General features: G+C 41.4%; 1 protein-coding gene and 1 long non-coding RNA gene across 5 annotated transcripts in view; one reads left to right on the top strand and one right to left on the bottom strand.

The window, feature by feature from the left end:
- The window catches only part of PIK3C3 (phosphatidylinositol 3-kinase catalytic subunit type 3), a 64,722-nt gene extending 59,951 nt beyond the window's left edge, over positions 1 to 4,771 (top strand). For all 4 annotated transcript variants that reach the window (XM_021538922.4, XM_077790059.2, XM_085567451.1 and 1 more), the window contains 2 exons: positions 50 to 175; positions 4,061 to 4,771. In XM_021538922.4, the coding sequence (XP_021394597.2) occupies positions 50 to 175; positions 4,061 to 4,075 (141 nt within the window). In that variant the 3' untranslated portion in view covers positions 4,076 to 4,771. The remainder of the gene's footprint in view (positions 1 to 49; positions 176 to 4,060) is intronic.
- On the bottom strand, positions 133 to 27,997 carry LOC110475064 (uncharacterized). The gene is made up of 3 exons (XR_002466204.4): positions 27,875 to 27,997; positions 10,623 to 10,715; positions 133 to 214 (listed from the first exon to the last, which is right to left on the bottom strand). It is a non-coding gene; the product is annotated as an uncharacterized LOC110475064 (long non-coding RNA).

Below are 27,997 nucleotides of genomic sequence, written 5' to 3'. Positions count from 1 at the left end.
ATGTCTTTAATCATTGAACTGATTTTAGCCATTACCACTCCCATTCCAGGTGCAGGACAAGTTTCGTTTGGACCTGTCTGATGAAGAAGCTGTCCATTATATGCAGAGTCTAATTGATGAGAGTGTTCATGCCCTCTTTGCAGCTGTTGTGGAGCAGATACACAAGTTTGCACAGGTGAGGTATTTTCTTCTCAGTTGCTGGTCTCTGTGGTAGCTAAGGTGAGAGGTTGCAAGTGGTAAGTTTTAGTTCATTTTACTACAAGATGAATCTGTTTTAGTTATAAGGACTGGAGAACAATGTTGTAGAGGTCCTAGGACTGGAGAGCAAGCTTGTAGAGGTCCTATAAAATTTTTTTAAGCATCTTAGCAATCATGTAAGGTCTGGCATCTGGGACAAGGCAACTTCTGATGCCCATCCAGGCTGGGGAATGAACAGACCCAGAGCAGCCCTGCCCAGAAGGACTTGGGGGTGCTGTGGGTGAGAGGCTGCACATGGCCCGGCCATGGCACTCACAGCCCAGAGAGCCAAACGTGTCCTGGGCTGCATCCAGAGCCCCGTGGGCAGCAGAGGAGGGAGGGGATTCTGCCCCTCTGCTCTGCTCTGCTGAGACCCACCTGGAGCACTGCATCCAGCCCTGGGCTCCCAGCATGGGAAGGACAGGGTCCTGCTGGGGAAGGTCCAGAGGGCTTCAAAAGTTATCAGAGGACTGGAGCACCTCTACTAGGGAGACAGTCTGAGAGAGCTAGGATTTTTCAGACTATAGAAGAGAAGGCTTCAGGAAGAGCTTACAGCAGTCTTCTTGCTGATGATCTGGGTTGACAATAAATTATTGCCTATGTTACTTTTGTTATTACAATATACCCTCTTTGAAGAATTAAGTGTTTAACCCAACATCTTATACTCTGTACTGTAATGGTACAATACACACTGAGACAATAAAATACTCGATTCCCATGTTAAATAAAATTGTATTTACAAAAGCATTTCTGCTTTGAATTTCCAATTAATTTTTTTCCTTAAAACCATCTGACATTTAGTTTGTGTTTATAGGGGATTTAAGATATTACACTGTTCGCCTTAAGTATTAGACCATGACAAGAAATGGAATGAAGGGGAAAAGTTAAACAGCTCTGAAAAGCCAGTCATTATCCTGGTTTTTAATCAATTCTTTCTTCAAAAGGCTAGTCAAATTCCGATATGAACTGAGGAGAAGTATTGCTATGGCTATCCATTTTGCTAAAAAGTATCTCTTCTTTACTTCAAATGTAGTTTTATTTTGAAGAATTGCACTGTAGTGCAGGATGAGAAGAAATAATTTCATTTCCACCTACATATATATTTAATAAAGCTGATGTTTTATGAGACTTGAAAAAAGGAAGTGTAACTATATGGAAATTATGTAAAATTTGCTGTCATTCACTATGGATTACTTTGAACTTTGGCTGTAGGATGGTAATTTCATAAGAAAAGTGAAAAATGCCTGGCATTGGCCTTAGGGTTCAAATTAAAAAAAAAAAAAAAAAAAAAAAAAAAGCTATTAGAAATATTCAAGTTTGAAGTTTTAAGTTTGTCCAGTATGTGTGTAGGCCTTTCTTTTCATTAAATACTGACAGTCACTGGTTTTTTTTAAGACATGTCTTTTTACTTCATTTGCCTTAGGTGCCTGCCACACTCTCCCAGATAATTATTACTGTATTTGTGAAAGTGTATTACAGGTTTGATTCGGGTAACCTTTTCTTTTTCCATTCAGGCTTGTTTTTCTTGATAGTTCTTCAGTTCTTAACCCTGCTTTTAAAATCACAGGACAGATTTGTTCAGAATATTTAAAAGTACCCAGGAATGTTATTCCAGATTTCTGTGGGATGGGGCTCTGAGCAACCTGATTTAGTGGAGGGTGTCCCAGCCTATGGCAGAAGGGCTTGGATTAGTTATCTTTAAGGTCCCTTCCAACCAAACTGTTCTGTGATTCTGGCTCTCAGGAATGGTGTTCTAAGCAAAAAGCTTACACATTCCAGTAGGCACTGATTGCATCTTCCATTCATATTTTTGGCAGTTAATATGCAAGCCCACTAATTTGTTACACTTTGGATACCAAGTAAGCAGATGTGACAGCCACTAATGTAGGCCTGATACAGTTATCTTACTTTGTGGTTTTTACCTCTCCAGCTGACCTGTGCTGAATTTCATTACAGAGGTATTTTCCTGAGGCTCTGTGCAATCTTTGTGCACTGTTGCAGAGTGTGCAACATATGTGCTTTTAGCTTTCCTTTCTGCTTTGGGCATCCAGTGCCTAGAATGAAAAACACATGTCTTGATTTGTAAGTGCTAAAGGCATCTCATGACTTTATGTGATGCTAGTTTTGGAGTTCCAGTTATTGCCTTTATTCATACTCTAAAAAATACAGGCTTGCAGGCTTTCTCCTGCAAAAATAGTGGATTGCAAGTGTGAGGAGGATGCAAAAAGAACAAAGATTAATCAGCAGTTGACAAGTCTTAAGAATCTGTGCTTTATTAATGTAATTTTTTTTTTAATACTTCAAAGAAACCCAATGAAAATTAAGTGTAATTAATGTCTATTTCTGTATTATGGGTGAAATGGGATGCTTCTTAGCGACATTTATTACTTCATCAGTCAAAATCATTATCTTTCCTTTTTGTCTGAGGCAGTCTTAAGCATTTGTTGCTGTAGTCTTCGTGGAGTCTGCAAATCATTAAACATATGAACAATTAATGGGTCGTGAATTTGCTGTAAAGGGGTCACCTTGCTCAATGGCCAATTGAAGCTTTCAATTCATTCATCTATAATTCTGCATTGAATTGCCAATGGCCTTGTTTTTCATAGTATTGTAAGTTGTCTGGAAAAAACCCCAACGCTACACAGGTGTTACGACACAAGTGAAAACAGCAGATTTGGCCTAATGCCACACAATATTTAATTTCAAATGCTGTTCAACAAGTTTTTTGTTTATCAGTAGATATTTATTCTTTTAATGCCTTCAAAGTAGGCCTGTGAAGAACATGTGCAGTCTACTGCAGCACTTAAGAGCTTTTTAACAAGGCTAGTTATTACAGTAACCATGGTATTTCAGTGTTGTATATGTCACTCTGCATTAAGTAAAGCTCTTGGATAAAGTACTCTGGATGTTTTGGAATCAGCTCAGTATTGTTCTTGTATAACAAAATACTAAATTGCGTTCAGTTTACAGCTGTATTATGAAACTTTTTTTTTTCTAATGTTTCTTTAATCTGTTATTTTATCAGATATTTTACAGACCTTTTCATGCACTGCCTGTCTCCTTAATGGTTATAAAAAAAAAGTTGTCTCAAAAGTAAATAAATTTAGTATTCAGAATAAGATAATGGTGTTGTTACAATAGTTCTCAAGAGGAGGAAAAGGTGCATACTAATTTTAGTTGATTCTAATGAAGACTAGATAGCCATTCTCCCTGGAGAGTCACTTCATTTTAGCAGCATTATTTATTTCTGCAGAGGAAGGAAACAATCTACAGTTGAAGTATCTAGTTGCACATTTTATTTCCCTTTTAAATTTACAAATCAAGTCAGTTGTATTCAGGGCTAAAATAGTCAGCAGTGATTAAAAAAGCTTGTGGGATACAGGGTGTCTCAACTAAACTGTAATTGTAAAGTTTTGGGGTCTTTTTTAATGGTTGGCTGATACCTGTTTAGGAGCAAACTCAGTTTCAGCTGTTGAGGTTGCATGGATTTAGAATATCTCCAGGCTGTAATCCCAGTGCTTCTGCGTCAGGGGATGCAGGCACCTCAGCATAGGGCTTCTGTTTTTCTTCCTATTGAATGTCAAAATAAGATAGGGAATGTCTACCACCAGGACTGTGTGTATATTGGATAAAATAATTGGTCAAGGGGCACATAGATTTGGCTTCTGCTTTTTCCCTTAAAAGGTTGTGAGAATTATCTACCCTTACACATTTCACCATGTTTTTCAAGACAGAATTCAATTTGTGCATAGCATTTGTTCTTTGAGAGTAAAGCAGATTGAGTAACCTCTGTGCTGTTGTGTTTTTTTTTCTTTTCTTTCAGTATTGGAGAAAATAAGTTTTTTGCCTGCTCTTGGTGGAAACAAGCAAATGCTCAAAACAGAGGCTTTCTCAAGCCCTTGTAGACTTCACCAAACAGTTTGGAAAGCAAAAGCTGCAGATTTAATAGTGTGAAGAACTGAGAACTCAGAAAGTAGATAAGGTTTTTGAATCTCTGTTCATTAAAGGTTCAAAACCAACCATTTTTTAAAGGAAGATGATTGTTTGTACCATCCTTGGGAGCCTCAAAGGTTGACATAAGCAACGTCCTCTCAAGCCAGAGAAAATTGGAAGAGGTTGGATTTAATGGTGAATTCTTGTTTGTGTTAATATATTTTTTATTTAAAAATAGAAGTAGATACAAAGCTAAAGCAGGAAGGCTACAGTTTCTTGGTGCAGAAAAACCCCTCACAAAACTAGGGTAATCCCCTCTCATCCCTCCCTAACCACTTTGTTCCTTGAGTAAGTTTTTAATATAATTCATATGATCCTTTATTTTCTGCCTTAGGCAATGTTATCGTTTAGAACGGACAATCATTTCCTGCCTGCTTATAAAAGTGTTTTTAAGTGCTGATAAGTTACCCCAGCTGTAGGCAGATCACTAACAGGCTCAGCAACGGGAATGCACAGTGAGCAATTCAGTATTTCACACTTCAGATATTTTCTGTACAGTGATTATATATTCTTCACTCTAATAAAAACCTTTGTTGTTGCAGTCTTGAGGTGTTCTGTTTTGTCTTTTTGATCTTACTTGCTGAGACATGGCACACTAGAGGTGATGATGTTTGTAACTACTGTCTTTTTGCAAGGATTTTCACTTCTCAGTTTACTTGATGCTGGAATAATGCTACACATTAAATTACTTTTGTGCCACATGTAGAGTTCATAATGAATCTGGTTTGTATGATCAGTAATGTAATTAGCTCTTCATGAATGTGTGGCTCTCTTCAAAGGGTGCTCTAATAGTCCCGTATTTTTTAAATAACATTTTAAGTCAGGAAAAATTATTCCCAGTTATAAAGATAAGAGGGACTGATTTGAATGTGAATCTGACTGGTATTTTTGAGTCAATTTTGCTTTGTGCTTTTGTCCCTTTTTTCCCCTGTATGTGTGATTTAAGAACTCCACTACCCTAGTTTCTTGGTGCTCATGTTGTCTAGGAATACACAGTGCCACAGAAGAGCCACAGTATCTTTAGCCCCTCTTATCTTTAGCTCGCTCTTCTTTGGAGAAGTAGTAATGATTATTTTCTTGTGATTTGTTTGGTTTTTTTTTTTCTGTCAGGCTTATATACTCCTCTACTGTCTGTGTTTCGCATTAACTTGTTCTATGTACAGTGCTTTGTGGCATCTTCCGAGTATAATTCTGAGAGCCTGGATTTCTCAGATGTTCAGAGAGAATGCAAAAAAAAAGTCTTTCTCTTTTAATATGTTTCAAATGTGCATCCTACGTGCTCAGACAACTTCTGATCTTTATGAAGCAGCCACACTTCATTTGTCTTGAGTTCTTGTCTCTGACCTCAGCCCTTTCACCTGTACATTTTGTAGGATTTTTCATCTATTTCTTTTGAAGAAAACTTCCTGTTATTCCTGCTCAAGTCTAATTATGAAGCATATGGGCATGACCTGCTGTGTACCAGCTGACCAGACAGGCCAAGGTTGTCTCCTTATTAAAACCCAAAAGACATCATTAACTCAATCCTACAATACATTTTACTTTGCAGAGATGTTTATAAACTGTTAAATATTGACCTTTATAAATGCATGGTTGTTCATTATGTCTTGTGTTTTAGAATTAACCTGTTTCATAGGCTGGACTATGCAATAGCCTATTACAACTGTAGTCTTAAGTTATAAATGTTAGCATGTGAACCCAAGTGGAATGTCATTACAGTAGGTAAGGCTTAGGAAGAGCCAGATTTCACTGTAGTTCACCTACAGAGAATATCAGGCACAGAAGCAGAAAAGCTTGCCTGAATCAGTGGGAAATAATCCAGCCAGTGTGTTCAGCTATGTTTCTGCATGTGAAGCGACTGCATATATTTTCAGTGTATTTTCCAAAGAATTTTGTAAAACAGTGAGTACTGACCAACTGGATATGTCTTTCATCCAGCTAGTGGCTTTTTTTACGCTGATACGCTTATTCTGTTCCTAGCTCATAGGAACTTTTATAGAATGACAAACAGGACAACACTGAGGCTGCTACAACATACTTGATACAAGTAGATTTATACTTTAGGCGTTATCTTCTAAATACCAAGTATTGTTGAAAATTGAAAAACATCAATAAGTTTATTTTTTTAATAGTCTTATAAAAGTTCTGACTTTGTTTTGTAAAATATAATGGCTCTTAGCCCTTCATGTGGCATAATTTATGTGAAGTAAAATAGACAGGTGAAAAGAAGAAAACCAAACAAGCTGGGTTGCCGAGGGTAAATAAGTTACTTTGTTTTAAATGAAAGATTTTCCTTTTTTGGTATGTTACCAAATAGTCCGGTAAAATCTTTGACTTACTGGTGTTAATATGTATAATAGGTTATCTATCATGGCTTGATATCACTGTATAATACCATGAGTGTATTATGTGTCTGTTGTCTCTAATAAATTCTGAATCCCTTGAATAACTACATAAAATTCTGTCTTGAGGAGTACAGTTCTATAAGGTGAAATCCTTGTATATTTCACAAAGGTAGAACCCCAGTCAGGCGATAGTACCCATGTGAATGTCAGACAGGAGTTTTACCCTGCACTTCTACTAGTGTGAGTGCATAAACGGGGTGGTAAACACAGCCACTCAGCTCTGCGTGGGGTGAGACAGTGAGCTCTGTCATGTGTACTGGAGCATGGAGCAGCATATGGTAGGAAACCAGGCTGTACCAGGGGTGTCTGTCCTAGGTTGCAAGGCAAGATGTATTCAGTTGCCATCTGTTAGAGGTGTGGCAGTTTATCTTCTCATAATTGGGCAGTTCTTCCTTATCTCTTCCACAAAACAATCCTCCCTCCCCCCTGCCCCTGGGAGACATCTGCTGTTAATGGCCTATTGAGTGCCACTGCATAACTGATAAAAGTTGCAGCATCCTATTGTGAGATGCTCCGCCCAGAGGGAGAAGCCAAGCATTCCTACCTGGATATAATCTTGAATTTCTGGCTCACCAGCACAGCTTTTTCTGCGTTGGATTCCCAGAGGAACAGCTGCCTCTTCCACTGCATTTTCGGAGGAAAACTACACTCTTTTCTACAGGATCACTGCTCCAACAGACCCACACCTGACATCCAGGAGGACTGCAGCCACAATTCCAATTGGACTGCTGCCAACACGTCCAACAGGGTGTCAAGTGGTATTCTGACTCTGTCAGTGTTGTTTTGTTTTATTGTTTATCTTTTGTTTAATGTATCTTTGTTATAATTGTTGGGGTTTTTTTTGTTGTTTTCTTCACGAAGGAAGAATTGTTATTCCTGCTCCTGTATTTTTGCCTGAGAGTCCCCCTTAATTTCAAATTTATAACAATTCAGACAGAGGGGGTCTGCATTTTTTTTTCCATTTCAGAGGAGGCTTCTGCCTTCCTTAGTAGACACTTGTCTTTCCAAACCAAGACAGTGTCACAGAGTAATTTGTCAAAAGTCACCCTTTTAAGTCTCTCCAGGAAGCGTTACAGAACAAAAGAAATAAAGCAGTCAGTAATTTTGCCACGGACTTATTTTGACCAGCAGTTGTATTTCATATAACTTAAGATAAAAAGTACAATAAAACTGCTTTGTAGGTGCTTTGTTTGCCTTTCAGCATTCATCTTGGTCTCATACTGATCTTTCGTCTTACAGATTCTGTAATGGTTCTTTGGGATCGGATCGAGGGTGAGAGAAGCAAATTAAATAATTTGATTTTTCCTTCCCTAATGTAGACTGTCCTTGGTTGTTTTCAACTGCCAGTGCATCAGGAGTAGAAAGTGCCCCAGAGTAGGCTTTTCTTTTGGGGGTGAAGAAGCAATTATTGCCAAAGTAGGATTTCTGGGGTAGGCAGGGTAGTGGAATGAGAAAGATGTGAATGTACTCTGTGTTTTATACAAAAGACCTCTACTTTTGGCAAGAAACATCCCTGTTCTTACAGACAGGCCCCTGGTGTTGTTGTTGTGTGCAGTTTAAAATAAAAAGTGCTTTTGCAAGGCTTTACAGGAATAATGATTTTGGAAAAGGGAGGAAAGAACAGTGAATGGGTATTATAATACCCCCTTGCAGAGTGGGGATAGCAGAAAGAGAGGTAGTCTAAATGGCCTGCCTTTGTAGTCGGGAGAGCTTTTACTCACAAGACCTGGTATCATCAGCAGATGGTAAAATACTGTGGTTATGATGAATTATCTGAAGCTCCTACATTTAAGGAGTCTTAAGGGAGTCATTGAAAACAGATTGCAGGTGGATTGTGTTAAAATAGATTTTTGTAACCGCTTCAGCTGATGCGATGAGTCTTTGTAATAGTGAGTCTACTCTAGTGTGATATTGGTGCCTGCCTGTCCTTCTGTCATTTAGACTGGACCCTTCAAGGGGGAAAGAAATTTCATTTTGGAGGATAAAATGCCCAACTCCTGTTGCTTCCTGAGTATTGTGAAGTGGTTGACCTGCCTGGGTTCAAACCTGAAACAGGGAGGGCACTGCTTGGGGAAGAATTCATAGCTCATCTACATACAGGCATTAATCACTTCAGCTGCATGTGGGACAGTCCTTTCCAAAGGGAATTAAGCTATACCCCAGGGAGGTACTTAAATTACAAATAAAACATCTCTGCAATTAGAAACTGTGCAAAACTTAAGCATTTGGAATTCCTTTCCGTGACAGAAGATTATCCTCTTGATCCGTGGTGAGGGATCACAAGATGGCAGTTTACAAGGGTCAGTGTTCATAACCTGCAATGTAGGAAAAGATGAGGAGGTGTGGCTGAACCAGTGTGGGCAGTCTGGGTAGCTCTGGAATCCTTTCTTCCATGGTCAGGCAATTCACTTTGGTCCAGCCTGTGTCCTACAGTGACAGTCAGATAATTCCATTTTATTTCTCTTGCTCTGTGTTTAGATATTAACTGGATTATCTAACAGGTGAATCATACAGATACACATCTCAAAGTGGAAAACAAACTACTTTGTCTCTACCTCATTTATTAAGTGGGAAGGTAATTTGCCACAGTCCTTTTTTTGGTGTGTCTTCTTTCACTGGGCATCAAAGTGTTTTCTCTCTCAAATCTAATTTAACATCTCTCACTTATTACAGAGTGAAAAACTCACATTACAAAAAAAAAAGGTTTTTTCCTTTTAGGTAAGTTTATTTTCTTGCACAGATATATATGAACAGTTTTCTAGCTGAGAAGATACAAAGTATTTAGGTAGAATCTCTACTTTTAACAAAACAGCCACAAATTTCTTCCCTTTGAACTTTAGGTGGCGTAACCTAAGTCCCATGTCCAGGTGCATGTACAGAGAGATGGCTGTGCATCTTGCCTACCTAATGGTGTAGCATCTTGTCCAGCTTTTTTTGTTTTCTAATAAATACTGGATTGGGTTTTTTTGCCCTTATCTAGTGATACCAGTTATACTCACTCAGTGCTTTCAGCTGTCCCATCATTTTTCTAATGCTGTATTTTCACTAAGTGACATACAAGTGAGAGATTTCTGATGAAAGCACAGCTGGTCTAGTAGCAGTGTTTACTCCCTGAAGTATGCAGCTTCCACTTCACCTTAAACTTGGAATTTTTCTCTTTGTCTGTCCCTGCTGGGAGCTATTCTTACGTAGGTAACTTCCCTGATCCTGCAGTGACAGTCTCAGATGCTGTTTTCTGACCCCAGGACAGTGAAGGGGAGATGTTGGTTCAGTGATGGTTGTCTGAGTCATTCACCAGCCTCAGGGATGAGGACTTCACTGGCATGGCAGGAAGCTCTTTCTTTAAAGGAATGATTCAGCTGAGGTCTCTGGTCAGGGTCTGCTTTTCCAAGGGAGAGTACAGCTGCAAACCTTGGGAAAGCTAACTACATGGCAGAGACCTGACTGTGGAGACCTGTAAGACCTGTACTTGTTGAAATCCTGAATATGGGAAATAATGTGGTTATATAGTTCAGAGATGTTTTGCATGGTTAATCTACAAAATTTACCAAAACCTGTAGGTGGTACATGTTCAAGGATATTAGGCAGTATTGCATTTATCTTTTCCAAGTTGCAGCATGCCAGTAACAAGGTGCTCTGTGGCATCTTACTCCAAATGAGGAGATGACAGGTCTCAGCTCCTGTTCTCCTTTTAACTTGACAAATGCTACTTTTGAAACCCAAACTGAGAGGCTCTGTGCTACAACCATGGCATGTTGTCCATTGGCCTTGAAGATTTTTTGCTTCTTGAACTTCCATTTCCCTCCCAGCTCTGTAAACTCAGTGGTGCAGAACCCATTTTTAACTTGTTCACACAAAAAGTACCACAGTTTGGGGATTTAATTTGAGATGGATCTGGGAAATGCCATTATAACTTGCCAAATAGCAGTGTGTTTTGATCACACTTTGTGCTCAGACTTGGTTCATTGGCTTTTGTTTGTTCCATACCTTAAAGCTCAAAGGTGCCTGAAGAAATTTGCTGGAACTCCTGATCCTCTCAGTGTTCTGGCAGTTCTCTCCACCCTTCTGTATTAGAAAGTTCTAGAAAAAATAGGGAAAATTAATATGTTTCTGTGCTTTCATTAATTAATCCTACAGTTCTGTACATACACAAGTAAAACTAAAGTGAAATACATCAGGTTTTCAGCTTAAGCAAGCAATAGCTACAAGACACATTGTCAGGCCTTTTATCAGTGTCCATGTTTCCTGCATCCATGTTGTCCAGCTTAGTGTGTACCTGACCCTGATTTTATATGTTGTAACAGATAAATTATTGCATTCAGTGAAGAGATAAAGCCAGAAGAATAGCTAAAAGCTGTATGATTTTTTTATAATTTATCACCACATGGAGTGCAAATGGGGCTGTACAAGAACAACTGAGAATTATGAGTCCAAAGAATTGTTTTCTTGTTTAGTTTCAGGTGTATAAATGAGCAAGAACAACTCATTTCAAACTTGGAAATCTGCATAAATCAGGATGCCTACAGCTCAGTCCTACATCTCTATTATGTGTGTATACAAAAGGCTTGCTTAGCATATGCTTTTTCACTATTTCATTATTTGATTGTCCATGTTTATGTCCCTGGTCATGTACCTACAAATGTTCCTCAATAGTTTTAGTGTTGAGCCTTCTGTTCAGTCATAAAGGTTGCTGGTTTTGTTGCTCATAATGAGTTCTGTTGTAGCCATTGCCATTTTTCAGCCCTGGGGCAAAGGCAGGCACAGCTATGGTGGTGAGGTTACCAGCTGTCCTGAGTTTTGTGATTGCAGTGTCAGTCTTGAATTAGACTCTCTCTGAAGTCATAGTCACTGAATGCTTGAATTCAGCTGCACAAAATACTGAAATGCAGAAGCATTGAGGAGGAATCTGGGGCCACTGCAGTCACTACCATATTGACACAGATTTGGGGCAATTACCCCTATTTTAATTATACTAGATTAAAGCTGCCAGCTGCATGCATGTTATGATCCTGCATGTTCCAGTATCTACAGGACCCTGTTCAATTCTTTACTACCCATGGATAACTGCTCAATAATCTCATCTTCCCATATGTCTTGTCAGACTAGAAGGTAAGGATCACCACCCTTCGCTTTTCATTTGGATCACGGATTATGATTTCTAAAGAAAATTTATTCAAAGGTAGGTCCTCAATTTAACCACTATCCTTCCTGGACTCTAGGTATTGCTGTATGGGAGCATGGATATAACCATGTTTTCCATGTTGTCTTTGTCACCCTGCAATGGCAGTCTTGGCTACCTCAGGCCATTGCAAATGGCACTGTGTTCTTCATTTTAGCCAAATTGGATCAAGGCCCATATGCCTGCTTTAGTAAGGGCTGATCCTGAAATTACTAAATTCCACTGACAATGCTGAATAGATTTATGTGGACCATGCTGGGAATTCGATGCAGGGATTTGTATGAAGCCAAAATACACATGACAATTCTGCTTTCCAGTACTGGCATGTTCCTTGAAAGAACCAAACGGAGGGTATTCCTAACAATTTTAAGAGTCAGGTCCTCCTAGTTGTCAGCAGAGAGGTTCAAGGCACTGAGCCATCTCCATCTTTAAAGGAGGTCATAGCCATGGGCACGCAGACTCTGAGCAGTGGAATTCACTGTGAGTTGTGGATTAAGTGTGCATCCAGGCTTTAATTTGTTTGACTCTCTAGTCATGCACGTGCTTTCCAAGAGGAGTCATAGGTACAGGAATGTTCAGGGAAAGGATTAATCCTATCACATTTTCATCCAGCTTGTTACTTTTTTTTCTATGAGCCTGAAAGATCTTTCCATGGGCCTATCTTCACCAGAAATTGAGACGTTCAAATACAATAAAGTATAAGGAGTACAAGCCCCATCACTAAGCACTGTGATAATTTTCTCATACTCAAATGCCCATGGATGGGGCTTGAAGAAACATGGGTTAGTGAAAAATATCCCTACCCATGGCAGGGGGTTGAAAAAACATGGTCTTTAAGATTCCTTCCAACGCAAAGCATTCTGTGAGATTCTGTGAGAGCAGTCTTCCCCCAGAATCATAGGAGATGGTGGTGTCCCAAGAAGACACACTGCTTTTCCCTAAATTTATTAATGGATGATGTTGCAGAAAGCAGAAAGCACCACGTTCTAGAAATGCCAGCTTCTCAGAAGCTGGAGCAGAGTCAAGTGTACTTCACACAACTGGGCACATCAAGCTTAAATCACAGAAAAGATAATTACATGGTCCCAGAAAATCAAGAAGCTGTTCTCATATACCCAACTTGGGCTCTGAATCTTCTTATTGAATGCAAGTTGCCATGATAGCTAGGCTTCAGACAGACCTTCCCTGCTCTCTCTTATTTACCTGCTTTCAGGTGTTTTTTGAAGCTTAAAATAGCAAATATGTTCAGTTCCTGGTAGTGGAAAGATGCCAGACAAGGCATAAATCACTAACTTTTCTAAGGTAGAGATTTGCAGGAATTATGTGAAATTAAACATGAATTTCTACTCATACTGCAGTTTTCAAATGTCTCTTGAGGATTTTATTGGTTATTCCCTTCATATTTTAATTCTATAAAATCCAGCATGACTGAGGATAAGAGGGAGGATTTTTTTCCTTACTAATATTTATTTGAATAATTGAAGAAATTAGGTTTACTTGAATTTGAAATAATTACAGTGAATTGCTGCTGGCACAAGAAAGGACAGACTTCACTCCAGTCCTCCACAGCTATCAGGCTATCATGCCAGCTGTCTTCCATTTCACGTATAGAGTTTTGCCAGTGTCCTTTAAATCCTATATATCTGGCATCAAGTATCAAGTATCCAAGTGGTTCTTATTTCATCAGTTGCATCCACCTGTGTTGTCTTCTCTTGACCTTTTAAATCTGCAAGCTCTTCTGAGCAAGGATCATATCATTACATTTGCATAGTGATTATTGCCAAAGGTCTGGAATCAATGAGTGTTCCTATAATATAAATAGTTATGGAAGAAACTAACAATCTAAGCCCAAAAGACAAGGCACTTGTAAATAGCATAGCTAGATCCTGATAATTAAATTAATTGTAAAATCAGAAGGAACACTGGATAGCTGCATAAAAGCCTGCAAAGAAAATGTGTACGTGCACATTTTCATTTTGATCATCCTGAAAATATCAGAAAACAGAAATTAATGTTTTGTTTTCTAATTCACAGTGAGAAGAACTGTCAGTGATTGGTTTTAAACCAAACTATGTAAGCACACAGTAAAATCTTTTTAGTCAGATTTCTACACTGCACTGAATGACTTCTGGTGGACAACAAAACAGATAATATATTCAGAGACTTTAGGATTACACAAGCACTGGAAAGAGACATCCAAAAGTTAAGCCTGAAAAATGTTATTGTTAAGGGGGCAGTAATGCCTTCTTGTGACTGACTCTTCATCATGAAGGCATGTGCTGGATTGCAAAAACTGTTATCCAAGATTTATTTGTTACAAAATGATGGAATGATAGAATAATGTGGGTTTAAATGGATTTTTACAAACCATCCAGTTCCACACCCCCTGCCTTAGGCAGGAACACCTTCCATCAGATCAGGTTGCTCAGACCCCCCATTCAACCTGGCCTGAGACACTCCCAGGGATGGGGCAGCCACAGCTGCTCTGGCTGACCTGTGCCAGGGCCTCACCACTCTTCACTGTAAAAAGTTTCTTCCTAATATCGAGTCTAAATTTACCTTCTTTTAGCTTAAAAGCACTATCCCTTTTCCATTTGCTAGAGGTCGAATAAAAAGTCTGCCCCCATCTTTCTTATAGGCACTCCGTAAGCTTTGAAAGTCTGCCCACCACTATCACCATAAGGAAAAACTGGCATTATGCAGGTCCAACTGTTGAAATGCTTATTCAGAGATTTCACAGCTCTAATACCCATAATATTTTAAGGAAAAATCTTTTCATTCTCAGTACCAGTTACAGAGCAATTGAACATTAGGATTTGTTAGAATTAGAGAATGTATAGAGAACATCCTCAAGCTGCTGCATGTCTGCTTGTGCATCCACACACTGAATGTAAGGAAAGAAAAATTGGTGTCCAATTCCAAAATGGATTTCAAAATGGATTGGGCCTAGAGAATAAGAAGATGAATAAAAAACATAAGCAAGGGAAGAAAATGCCTCCTAACTTAGGACCAATAGCTGGGCCTGGAAGCTTTAGTCTAGGAAGGAGATGAATGAAGAGCAATATGAAAAAGTTCTTTAAAATCTGCAGTGCCATGTTCAGTTCTGGGTAGAACAAGAAAAATAAAAACTTGCTGAGAAAGGGACTTCCCTATAAGGAGAGGCTGAGAGAGCTGCAGCTGCTCAGCCTAGAGAAGAGAAGGCACAGGGATATCTTATCTGCATGTATAAACAGCCAGTAGAAAGGAATGAAGAGAAGGGGTCAGACTGTTCTACACAGTGCCCAGCAACATGACAAGAGGTGTGAAGGTGGTCAAATTTGGGGACAGGCTGCCCAGAGAAGTGCTGCAATATCCATCAGCGTATGTGCACAAAACCCAGCTGGCCATCTGCTCCAAATGGCTCTATTTGAGCACAAGAGTTGGACCAGGTGTTCTCAAGAGGGTTCCTCTATCATAAGCTACTCTGAAAATCCTGAGTTGTAAGGAAAAAAAAAGCAGTAACGAAGAAATTACTGTACTTTTCTTAGTGAACAGATGGTATCAAAAGGAAATTAACAAGACAAAGGTTGGAAACAAATAAAAGAGCTTTTTACACAGTGCATAATTGAACTATGGAACTCTTTATCATAGTGTTTGTGGATGCTAAATAGCAATTAGGTAAATGCACAGAAGAAACATTCATCAAGGTCAGTTAAATATAGTATTACCCACAATTCATGGACTTCCTAAATCTAAAAGTTACTGGAAGCTGAGAGAATAAACAGAAAAATATTCATATATTCTTACCAACTTAATCTCACTCTTTTGTTGACTTTTGTTACTTGAAAGAAAAACACTACCAAAAAAAGCCAATTTTTTTAGAAGAAGAAAATGTACCTTAAGAAGAGAAAGAAATTATTTGCAAAGAGATCAGATTTGTTCAGCAAGACAGTTCCATTTTCATATCTGCTTTTGATGACTGCCAAGGCTACTTTAAAAATTGATATTTCATATATAATACAGAAAATTCCATACTGAAAACTACTCAAGCATAAGTGAGTATTTAATAGGCTTTTCAGAGGCTTGGTCTACTTCTAAAGTATAGAATTTTAAACAAAATTACTTAAATGACTTAATGTCAGATGGGAATTAGGAAGTCTGTGATTTTTGCAAAACACAAGAGTATATTAGGAGACTGAAGTTTTTCCTGTTTAAAAAAAGCAAATCTTACAGTTTTAAGAAAATCTGAAGGATATGCTGAAGAAATGTTTTATTATAATTAATTTTTAGGCAAAATAGGGAAGAATTTAATTTGCTTAAGCCAGAAGACAGGCTATCTCTGTAATGGACTACAACTGAGGAGAGTGAACCCTAGGGTTTATCTTTAGCACTGATTACGCAAAAGTTAATAAGCAGCTACACCACTGGCTTGCAGTGCAGGGAAGAACTAGTGTGGGTAAGAGTTTTCATGTTTCTTTTCTGGCTGAAGACCTGTGAGCTCAAACAAAGAAGAATAAGTGGATGTGACAGGATTTTGTGCAAAGATTATGAAAATGTTGAGAAATTGGACAGTGTGGGGATTAATTGAAGTCTGGGCAAGCAAGTTTTCTCTTGAAGATGCGAACAGCTGAAGCTGCCTTTGAACTGATGTCAGTGGGACACTATGATTAAATACATCTTGTTTTTAAAGCACTGCCAGTCCATGTGGAGCAGTGATTATGAACCAGATCAATTATGCTTCCGTATTTGTTAAGGCTGCGTTTTTTTCCTGCTGTTGCCTTCACTTCACTTTGGAATGAGATGGTAGAAAAGGAGGAACTCGGGTTACTAACTCAGGAAGGCTGATGGTTTTGTCTGGGTAGCAAGAATCCCATGGAATATTCTATCTCCTTCTTCCCCTAAACTAGTTTTGAATATTCCAGCTTTAGGTTTTGGAGTTTTGGTTTTATTTTCTTTCTTTACCTTTTTTTCCCCCATATCTGCCCTGGGTGAGTACTGACTTCTGTGGCCAGCACCTGAGCCTGATACATGCTGCGTGGTGAAGCTGTTGTGAGCTTCATATGAAGAGCTGAACACAGCTGTAACTGTTCTAAATCCCTTTGTCTGTACTTTGATTGCTTTGATAATATTTTTCAGTTATGTGTGATGATAATTAAAGAACATTTAATGAATTGTACACAAAAGAAACATGTAACTGTGCTGGAAGTGGGATAAAAATTTCCTTTATTTAAATGCTGAGATTATAGGAAAAGAAAAAGGAGGAACCCATATGCTTAAAACAGCTTTTAAGCAGAATCTGAGTGTCTGTGGTGCTGACACCACGCACTGAGCCAGATCACTTCGACAGATCTCTCAGTCACTCTCTTTGACCTTAAAGTTTGTGCCTCAGGTTGAACACAACATTATGTCTGTTTTGCTGGGTTTAAACACTATCAGCACTTAAATCAGGGCTCTGAGTGCAGGTGATCCTCTCAGTTTGTGGCAGCCTTAATCTGATGGGTGTTGCTTCTCTTTTGACCGCCACTTTGCTCTCGGGGGTTACTCGCCGCTGTCCCCCGTCCCTCCCCGGCCCCCCGGGACCCTCCGGCTAGCTGTCCCCTCCAGGGGCCGGGGTTTTCCGCGGTCCCGCTGCCCTGGGCTCACCAGGCAGCGTCTGGGTTAGCACGATCCGAGCTGCGGCGCTGCCTCAGTCGCCGCTAGGATTCGAGATAAAGAGACCAAGAGAGACCAAGGGTATGCTTGTCCAGAGAGATTGTATTGCCTGAAGCATTGCAGTGACCAAAGGCCCTGGGCTATTGCCCAGATACAGTTTTATACAGCAAAATTAAGAGATAAGGTCTAAACAATAGAGACAGTGTTTAGGTAAGGCACATCAGAACCACCCCAGGGGCCAGGTCCAATGGGAACTGCTCAGGGGTGGGGAGAAGGGGGTTTACAGAGGAATGCTGAAGCGGGACTTTCCCGAAACAGTGGAGCATACATAAATGTATCTTTTACCTCAGTTTACCATTCCCAAAGCCTTTTTAAAACAATGGGGCATACATGAATGCATCCTTTTCCTCAGTTTACCATTCCCAAGGCCTTTCTAAAACCTTCCTCCACGCTACCATGCCAGCATGATAGCAACAGATGGGTTTGATCTGAAGAAATATGAAACAAGTCGAGAATCAGACCACGCAGACTTTCAACAACCATGTTACAACAGTTGTCAGCTACTGATGAAAATTTTCCAGGAGAGCCAAAGCCTGTGTCCTTCCTGGGCTCCAGGCTCACATCATTTCCCTGAGTACTGCTACTTCCCATGGGCTGTGATTTCCTTCAGAAATCTCTGTACTGAGTGAAAATTCCACCATACTCCAGGGACCAGAGCAAGGACATGGCCAGAACTTCTCTCTGAAGCATAATCCCCCAAGCTGTTGGACTCCTCATTCATTAGAGATCATAAAAGCAGCTAGTTTTGACGACTGATTGACATTAATTACCTCTAGGATATAATCCCTCCTGTCTCTGACTGTTTAAATAATCTTCTGAAAAGTCAAGTGAGAAAAAGAGAAAAAAATCCCTCTTGGAAACTTCCATAGCCACTATTTTTAACCCATTGGCTGTTAACTATTCACTGTGTGTGAGCTCACATTGTACCATGAAAGATTGCTATAGACAGCATTTATGAACAGAAAGAGCTTTGTAAAACCACTTTTAGTCCATAGTAGTCAAGACAAGCCTGCACTCCAGTGAGTCAACTGCCTCTCAGGTGATTTGGACAGACTCATAAAACTCAACACACAGTGATTTTAATCACTTTAATCAAATTTCCACAGACGGATGTACTATGAATGCAAACCCTGGCACTGCTGACAAACAGAACTGTTTTGAGATTTTTCTCCCTTTCCCAAAAGAAGTCAAAATCTACAGACATATATTTTACATGTATATTTTGTTAAGGTTTGTTTTCACCACAATGTTTTCAACTGGTGGAACTGTTTGATTAGCTGAAATTAACTATAGTATATGGAAATTATACCTGCCACAGGAAAAGACACAGAGTGACACAGCAGGACATGAGAGGCTGCTCTGGAAGAAATAGTTTTCCCCTGAATGTAGTAGAGCTCATTTGGGATTCCACTTTAATCACGTACTGTGGTCTCTCAGTATGTAAAAAAAGACCCAAATCCAAAGGGAATTACTGCCTGCAGATCACACGGTCCAAGAGACATGAAAAATGACACACTGCTTCTGTGGGGAATGATTTACTGGCTCAGCACAGGTCCCTTAGAAAAACGGCTTCTATTTTGTTTCTTCATAAAAGATGAGGAAGAGAACAACTGTGCTGTGGCTCAGGATACCTATTTGAGATCTTTTTCATAATGAGTTTCCACGGGAGATTGTCTCTAGTAGCAAGCTCACTTTAGGACAGATTTTTCTTTCTATTGTCCCACAGCTCATTCTTGCCTCTGTGTTACACTGTGAAATTGTGGCGATGAAATCATACAAATTAACGTGAAACACAGTGACAAATACAGGGCTCTCCTGAATGAAGAAATTGGATGAAAGAAGTTTAATTGAGAGAAGTGATCAATGTAGTTAAAGTACTTCCAGTTCAAAGGAAGATCTGCCTTGTTAACACTTAAATGAAGATAAATCAATTCCTGTGCACTGCTTAGAGGCCCTAGAAACTCTGCTGTGAGTGAAAAAAGTTCCCTACATGTTGAGGAATGCAAGTACCTGCTGGGCAGTACTATGGAAGGAAACAGAGACCACAGAGCTCCATCCTTCCCAGCCCTTGGGGAATATCTCCATATTTTGGAAGGATAGCTGAGCTTCCAGAGTAAGTCCAGTTCTGCCTCCATGATGTCACTGCCTTCTAAGGGCTTTCTGTGAAGGGCTGAAATGCTTTGGAAAAATTTTATTGTGGGCTGAGGGTGGTTTAGAAATCTGGTGCCCATTCATCTTGATATCTAGTCTTTTAATTGTCAAATAATCTAGTGGGATAAATGAGTGGCAGATATTCATTGGCAGACAAATATTTAACGAGATGGATTAAAATCACTGCATTGGAACAACTGGTTCTTTGAACATTGGAAATTCGAAGAATGGAAGAGACTGGTCTGCTACAGGGTGGTTACTCAGACAGATTTTCAAATGGTGATAGTATTTCTTGTTTTAGTTTTGTTTTTTTGCTTCCTGAAGCTAGGAGGATTATAAAGATTTCTGGTACATCTTCTCTTTTTAATGATTGTTGCTCTCACACTGCAGCTGTTCTAATCAGCAAAGAAATTAATATGGTCTCCTTTCTTGATTAAAAATTAATTTCCATGAAACATACATTCATAAAATCTCTTTGTGACCTCTCCAGTCCACCAGATGTAGTTGAAGCCAGCCGGCAGCTTCAGCAGTTAATACTGTGAGGAAGCTCAGATGGATGAAAAGTGATAACATATCCCTTCCAGCACTGAAAATGTTCTCCTTAGCTTTGATGTCTGTCAAATAAAATTAAGCTAGAAAATTTCTCCTCTACCAATCCTCAGAATAAGGGATATTAGGAGCCTGAATTTTATATTAAAAAAAAAAAAAAATTCTGAACCCAACATGGTGTCTTATTGAAAAATGCTGTTTTATCACCTTACAACCAGGGGCAAAACCATCACCTTTGATAGAAAATATTAGTACTCACTTCTCATCTCCTCTACTGAATACACTACTTTTTAAAACACTTTATTGCTACTACTATATTTAAAACAACTCATATTGTCTGTACTTCTGTCTTCTGAGTGTGCCCTTCCTATTGTCCTTCAGTCTCTGGGCAGAACTTTCATGGGTTCAAATGGAAAATATCCATTATAAAGTCTAGACCTATCCCCTTCAAGATTATCCTTGTCTACATTTTATTGCAAACAGCTTGACCAGTCTGAGCCTGATGAGGATTTTTCAGTCCTGCTCTGCAGCCTGAAGAGGTCCTCAGCTTTACAGACAGCTCAACCAGGGCAAAGAGCTGCACTTGGCTGGAATTACACAAAGTTCAATCAAGGCACAGCAGTTATAACATCCTTGTGCAGTTCTGTGATTCGCGCTTCAAGCTTTCCAATAAATTACTCTTTTTCCAGCCTTGATGGTTTGTGATTTCACCTTTCTCACAGAGAAACTATTTTTCCGAAGTTTCAACATCTGCAGAGAAGCTTGAGGTCTTTAGGTAAGCCAAGGAGGCAGAGGATGATCCCTCCAGCTAAGGCAGTGACACAGTTAAAGGCGCAGTAATCCTTCTCTCCTAGAAGTGATGGAAAAGCTCCATAGTGGAGCAGACATTCCCTGAGCTGCACAGATGCCACATTAGTGCTACACCCAAGTGTACAGTGGGAGCTAATTGAGGCAATCAAGTGGGATATTGAAGTGTCGCAGGAATTGCCAGCTTGGCACCCAGGGGGGGTGCTCAGGTGAGCTTTGGGAACAAATTGGATCAGGGACTGAAGGCAAGACGAGGCTTTGGCAGGGGAGGCAGCAGGCTGGGGAGGGAGGAAAGGCAAAAGAAAAGAATAATTAAATCAAGGAGTTTGGTAGAGCAAAGAGTGAGGGTAGTGCTGAAAATAAATGCAGTGTGTGTCTCAGTGCAGGGCTTTGAGGGCAATCAGTAGGATTTGCTGGAAATCCCCTGATGACGTATGAGGAGAGCTGTTCCTTGCTCAGGTTCCCTGACGCTCCTGCTCCTGATGATGATGGTGGTGCTGCTTCAGCAGGTGCTCAGCTGCAGAAGTTGTTTCCTTCCATGAGAGCCCAGCGTGCAGTCTGGGAGGGGAGGAACAGACTTGGGAGCTCCAGAGATGCGTGTGCTCCAGAATCCCCATCACTGAGGCACTGAAGTAATAAAAGACCTCTAAAATCATCAAGTCCAACCACTGACCCAGTACTGAGCTGAAACCTTTCTTGATCACAAAGGGATGGGTCCTGCCCTTCCGATAGAGGCAGCTGTCTAAAGCACTCTTTTCATGCCAGTTTTGAGACATTTTAACATTTTCTCCATTTTAGAGGCAGTCTGAAGGCTACTCTGAGCTGCTGCTGGAGAACAGACCTGTCCTTCATCCAGGAGGATGTGGAGAGCTGGGCACTACAAGACTGGGCCCTTCCCACCTCTGACACCAGCTTAAAATGAGCTACAACCACCCAGGGATAGTATCTCTTTCTAATCAAATAAATTTAGCCACCTGAAAGCTTTGCTGGATCATGTTCCTGTTGCTGTAGAATGTTGCAACATCTGCCTGGAGACTTTTTTGGTCCGTGGAGTTACCAGCTATAATCTTTGAGCTGTTTTTAGACTGAGCAAATGCTTTGTGCATATTAAGCTGTTTTAATGCTTCTGTCTTCTGATGTAACTTAACAATGATGTGAAATAGTTTCAGTTCTGAGTTTCCCATGGAATTTGGATTGTTTTGCCACCATCTGTCTACATTACTGACTTTCAAAATTGTAGGAGATTAAGACTGATAGTTTATCAAGCCACCATTCTGATGTTCAGCTTTCTGGCAGACTGATGAAAACGTGTGTTGAATCCTAGTCTTGTCTTAGAAGCAGAGAGTCAGCCTTAAAGAAATGAAGCTGAGACAGGGAAGGTTTAATCTGCATATTAGGGGAAAAAAAATCTTCACCAAAAAGGTTGTCAGGCACTGGAACAGGCTGCCCTGGGACAATGGTAGAAACACTGTCTTGGGAAATGTTCAAAAATTGTTTAGATGTGGCACCTGGGGAGGTGTTTCCATAGTGAACCTTCCAGTGGTGGGTTAATTGTTGGATGTGATGGTCTTAGAAGTCTTTCCAGCCTTAATGGTTCTGTGTTTCTTAGTAATAACGACCCTGTAATGCTCTAGAAAAATCCAATGAAGTGGTTTAGATCTCAGTACACTGAGTTTTGTATGGCTCTTTATAGGAGAAAGTTCAAAACAAAATATACCCAAAGTTAGGGAGAGGAGGTTTTCAAGAAGCACTAGTTTCTTGAAAAAAAAATCTGCAGAGGATATGATGGGACTGTATTTTTAAATTTGACCTTTTAAATTATTTCTAGCACCCAAATATCAAGAAATACATCCAGCTTCTCATTCATCAGAAGCACATATGGTATTTGCTTGATTACAGACATGTGAAGTGCTCTGGGCTCCATATTTTTAGTTTACAGAAGACTCTGTAAAGGTGAGTTTTGTGCTGTTTTATACAGGAGTGGACTTCAGAGGGTAGGATTTCTAGCCTGCCTTTACTTTGTTGTTTGGGAAGGCACATAAGTGTTTCCAGTAATAAATTGATTGAGCATTTATCTAATTCACAGTAATTTTCATAGCACCTTGTCTTGGGCCTTTAGGTGACTCTTCAGATTTCCACATTGTCTGTATAATTTCTTTTTATCCTCATTCAAATTCTGCAAGGTCAAGATTTGATTAGACACTCTAGTATTAAAAGACCATTTATGTACATTAACTCAGGGAAATAAAACCCCACCACACAACACTTTGGCACTAAGCAAGGTCCTAACTACCATGAAATGTCATTGAGCTGAATCCATCCTAGAATTTGTTCTCCCCAGGCAGAATGGGTACAGCAAACCATTTGTCTGAATGGCTCCCCTGGGAGTAGTTATGTCCTACTTTTTTCTGCAGCACATGAAGTTTCCTGCCATCCCTTCAGCCCTGTTGATACAGCTGCAGTTTAAACCAGGTCTGTGGAATTATTTTCATTAAAACAAACAGCAAAAGCTTATTTACTGCATCATTTTTATGTTTTTGCCTTGTTCAACATCACTGTAGACTCTGTTGTGCTGGTACAGCAGATGGGAGGGGAAGGTGAAGGGGGGAAAAGGAAGGGGAAAGGGAAGGGGAAGTTTTCTTTAGAGAAGGAAATTGAAGGAGTGTCTTTACCTCCATCCTTTTTTGCTCTTTTATTTCTTGATAGGCAAGGGTTTGAGCTTGATACATCATTAATAGCTAGTTCCCTTTCAAAGAGAAAAAAAGGTGGACAGTGACCCCCAAGTTAGAAAGGAAGCAGAGGAATGCTGTGTAGTGCATGCGTTTTTGTGGCACACATGATAAATTTCTTTTTAATACCCCAGCATTTTCTAATTTGAACTGCTGCCTGCTATTTGTTTTATTTTAATCTGTGTCATTCCTCTGTGTTTATTCTTCCCACTGTCCCTCAAGTTCTGCATTTGTATCCAGCCTCCTATGATATTAGCAAGCCTTTTCATGAAGGGAGGACTGTGTTTGTGACAAGAGAAAACTACAATAAATTACCTATGCAATTTGTAACTGTCAGAGAACAAAATACAAAAAAATAAATAAAACAAATGTTTGCATTTACATTCCACACTGGGAACTTTGATTTTCCACTAAAACTAAACCCTTTATCTAGACTGTCAATGTTATAGATGGTGCCTTTATATATTTAAAGATTTGCATAGTTTTTATCAAATTGTTGCACTTAACTGATTTAACATTCCAGTTGCTTATTTAGAAAGGGAAAAAAAGATAATATTTTAAAAGAATATGAAAAATGGATTGTCTTTATTCAGGTCAGTTCATTAATCTGTCTTGCATTTGTTCACTTCAGAAAGAGCAGTTCTTTGTGGTAGTTATTCAGGATATAGTGCCTGAGAGATACATTTTGGGATTGATAATCCATCTTGGTTTTCAAATTCTATTTATAAATTGCCACTCCTTTCATATTCTTCTGTTACCAGAAGTCCACACATGGTGCTGAATTCCCTGACCAGCACTGAAGATCAATTCAGGAATCACTGTTGAAACAAGGAGGTTTGAGTTGGGTTGGTTTTTTTTTATGTCAAGTTCATGACTGTATTTTCAGATCCTGATATCAGCTTTGACCTACTGGCTACTTTATGTTTTTATGACCATTCTGCACAGATGGCGCAAACCTGCCATGGTTCCCCAAAACTGCAAATTCTTCACAGCCTAACCCCGTCTATCAGAGCTGCCTTTCCCTGTCCCAGCACTGGTAAGGCCCATGCCTACAGAGTTCAGGCAGCAAGCCAACAAAATCCTTATCCATCACTTTTATAGTACTAGATTTCTTATGGCTGAACTCACTGAACTGATTTACTCTGTGAGCTCAGGAACACCAGGGGTGGTGCAAGTGGGACAGGGTATCTCTGTGTGGCAGTCCCAGCTCAATTTATCTTGCCATGGAGGATAAATTGAACTACCTTCACCTTTGAACTACCTCAGACTGTTGATACAGCAGATTTTTACACTGAAACTGCCCACTTTGGTCCCTGGTGTCTGGTGTGTAATAGTTTGTTTAACAGTCTTAACCAGGGAAATCATACTGAGGAGTATTCAGTCTAGTGCTCTAAGGCATAATAAAATTGGATAGCAAGAAGGTTAGTTCAAATAAATTCAAATGGAAAAGAATTAATTCAGTCAAGGTGTTTAAGCACTTTGTAATCTTGGCAAAGGTGGTGGTAAATTCACAGTGGAAGGTCTACACCAAGACTGGATGTCTTATTAATGATAAGCTATAGTTCAACCACCAGCAAGTTACTGGGCTTGATAGTGTTCAGTTAGGGAGAAAGAAAGAAAGAATAATTCTCTCTGCCACAGCAGGTGAAATCCTATGGCCTGTGTTAACAGAAGGTCATGCTTGTAGAGGGCTATGATCAATTCTCCTTCGAGATCTATGAATCTCTGCTGGTAAATGTTTTAGGTTTCCATTTGCTGTGTTTTACTGAATACGTGAAGGGAAGTCCCAAACCTCTGTATGTGAAATTGTCTGCAGCTGTATTAATCTCTCAAAAGCTCTCTGGCCTCTAAAAACATACATCTCAATACAAAGAGTGACAGACTGCAGTGTCATCTAGGCACTCCCAGGCTGCTGAAGCCCCAGAATTTGTGTTACAACTCTAGGATTTTTTTTTTTTTTTTTTTTAACCTCATGAGATGACAGTTTCTGCTCTTCTACCTGATATTCTGTGTTATGCCTCTCATGAATGAGAGCTCAAACTGCACCTGGCTAAGCTGGTGGAGCTTATCCAGAGCACTAGGCATCATAGAATCACTCAATATCCTGAGCTGGAAGAAAACCACAAGGACCATCAACTCCAACTCCTGGCCCTGCACAGGGCAGCCCAAGGATTCCACCATGTGCCTGGGCACATTGTCTTGAAATCCATCAGCCTTGGTGCTGTGACCGTTCCCTAGGGAGCCTGTTCCAGTGTGAGAGCGACCAATCTGATTGTCACTTATGCCTCAGCATAAATTATATTCTTACAGCTGTCCCCGGGAAGAGTTCTCGTGGCAGCCACTCAGGGCAGACACAGCCTCCAGGACTAGATTGCGAGTGAACAGCCCGGATGCCCGCCAAGTCGGGCTGTGGGAGTACCTTAGCAGAGAAAAGCAGAAACTGCGATGCCGCGGGGGACGCTTTGCTTGAGTTGCTCGGCGGGAGCGGCGCCTTGCTGCAGGATCCGCTCCGCCCCCACGCCCCCGGGCTTTCTGTCCCTGTTGTCCTGCTTCCCTGCTTCATCTTTCCCGCAAACCATCCTGTCACCGCGACGATCGCTCCGCTGCATCCCCTACGGAGCGGGCGCCGCTGCAGCCAGCCATCCCCGCCCTGCTTCCCGGGCACCGCCATCCCCGCCCTGCTTCCCGGGCACCGCCATCCCCGCCCTGCTCCCGGGCACGGCCATCCCCGCCCTGCTTCCCGGGCACCGCCATCCCAGCCCTGTTTCCCGGGCACCGCCATCCCCGCCCTGTTTCCCGGGCACCGCCATCCCCGCCCTGCTTCCCGGGCACCGCCATCCCAGCCCTGTTTCCCGGGCACCGCCATCCCCGCCCTGTTTCCCGGGCACCGCCATCCCCGCCCTGTTTCCCGGGCACCGCCATCCCCGCCCTGCTTCCCGGGCACCGCCATCCCCGCCCTGCTTCCCGGGCACGGCCATCCCCGCCCTGCTTCCCGGGCACGGCCATCCCCGCCCTGCTTCCCGGGCACGGCCATCCCCTCCCTGCTCCCGGGCACCGCCATCCCCGCCCTGCTCCCGGGCACCGCCATCCCCGCCCTGCTTCCCGGGCACGGCCATCCCCGCCCTGTTTCCCGGGCACCGCCATCCCTGCCCTGCTCCCGGGCACCGCCATCCCCGCCCTGCTTCCCGGGCACCTCCATCCCCGCCCTGCTTCCCGGGCACGGCCATCCCAGCCCTGTTTCCCGGGCACCGCCATCCCTGCCCTGCTCCCGGGCACCGCCATCCCCGCCCTGCTTCCCGGGCACCGCCATCCCAGCCCTGTTTCCCGGGCACGGCCATCCCAGCCCTGCTTCCCGGGCACCTCCATCCCCGCCCTGCTTCCCGGGCACCTCCATCCCCGCCCTGCTTCCCGGGCACCGCCATCCCCGCCCTGCTTCCCGGGCACGGCCATCCCAGCCCTGTTTCCCGGGCACCGCCATCCCTGCCCTGCTCCCGGGCACCGCCATCCCTGCCCTGTTTCCCGGGCACCGCCATCCCTGCCCTGCTCCCGGGCACCGCCATCCCCGCCCTGCTTCCCGGGCACGGCCATCCCAGCCCTGTTTCCCGGGCACCGCCATCCCCGCCGTAAGACTTAGGTTGCCTGTCAGTTTATTTCCGTTTGGGTAGAGGCACCTTTGGGATTATTTTTTGGCCTGAAAACGGGAGGATGTAATTGTAAGAAGACAGGTTCCTTTAAGATCAAGGGGAGGGGGAAGCAGGTAAGGAACTACCCCCTAGTAGTCTCCTGGGTGAATTTTCAGAGGAATGAGATTCAATAGAAGCCATGAAAGGGCTAGGTAAGATCAAGGTGATACACTATTGTGTAGAAGTATGGCCAAACCTAGATGTGAAGGGAGGATGGCCGTGGTGTGGGACAAAACACAAGTGGATGTGTCAATAAGCAAGTCACTATCTGAAAGCTCAAGAGGATACTGATCCCGAGCAACTATTATATGCAACCTGTTTGCTAAAGAGTATAACTGAGGATAAAAGTGTACGAGTGTGCAAAGTACAGAGGAAAAAAAGAGGAGAATAAATAAGGAGAGGAGGTAGAAAAATAAATTAGTAAGAACTGGGACCCTTTGGATTGCTTACCTCCTGTTGCCCCTCCAGTCTATCCTCATCTCCTCAAATGGCATACCTGGCTCTTCTCCCAGCTGCCATCCTTTTACCACCCCCTCTAATTTCTCCTTCTTCAGCTTCTTCTGTGGCAGACCT

Source organism: Lonchura striata, chromosome Z (assembly GCF_050655825.1).
Source record: "Lonchura striata isolate lonStrDom1 chromosome Z, ASM5065582v1, whole genome shotgun sequence".
Classification (NCBI taxonomy): domain Eukaryota; kingdom Metazoa; phylum Chordata; class Aves; order Passeriformes; family Estrildidae; genus Lonchura; species Lonchura striata.
Note: the sequence above shows the minus strand (reverse complement) of the source record. Positions and strands in the feature narration are given on the sequence as shown.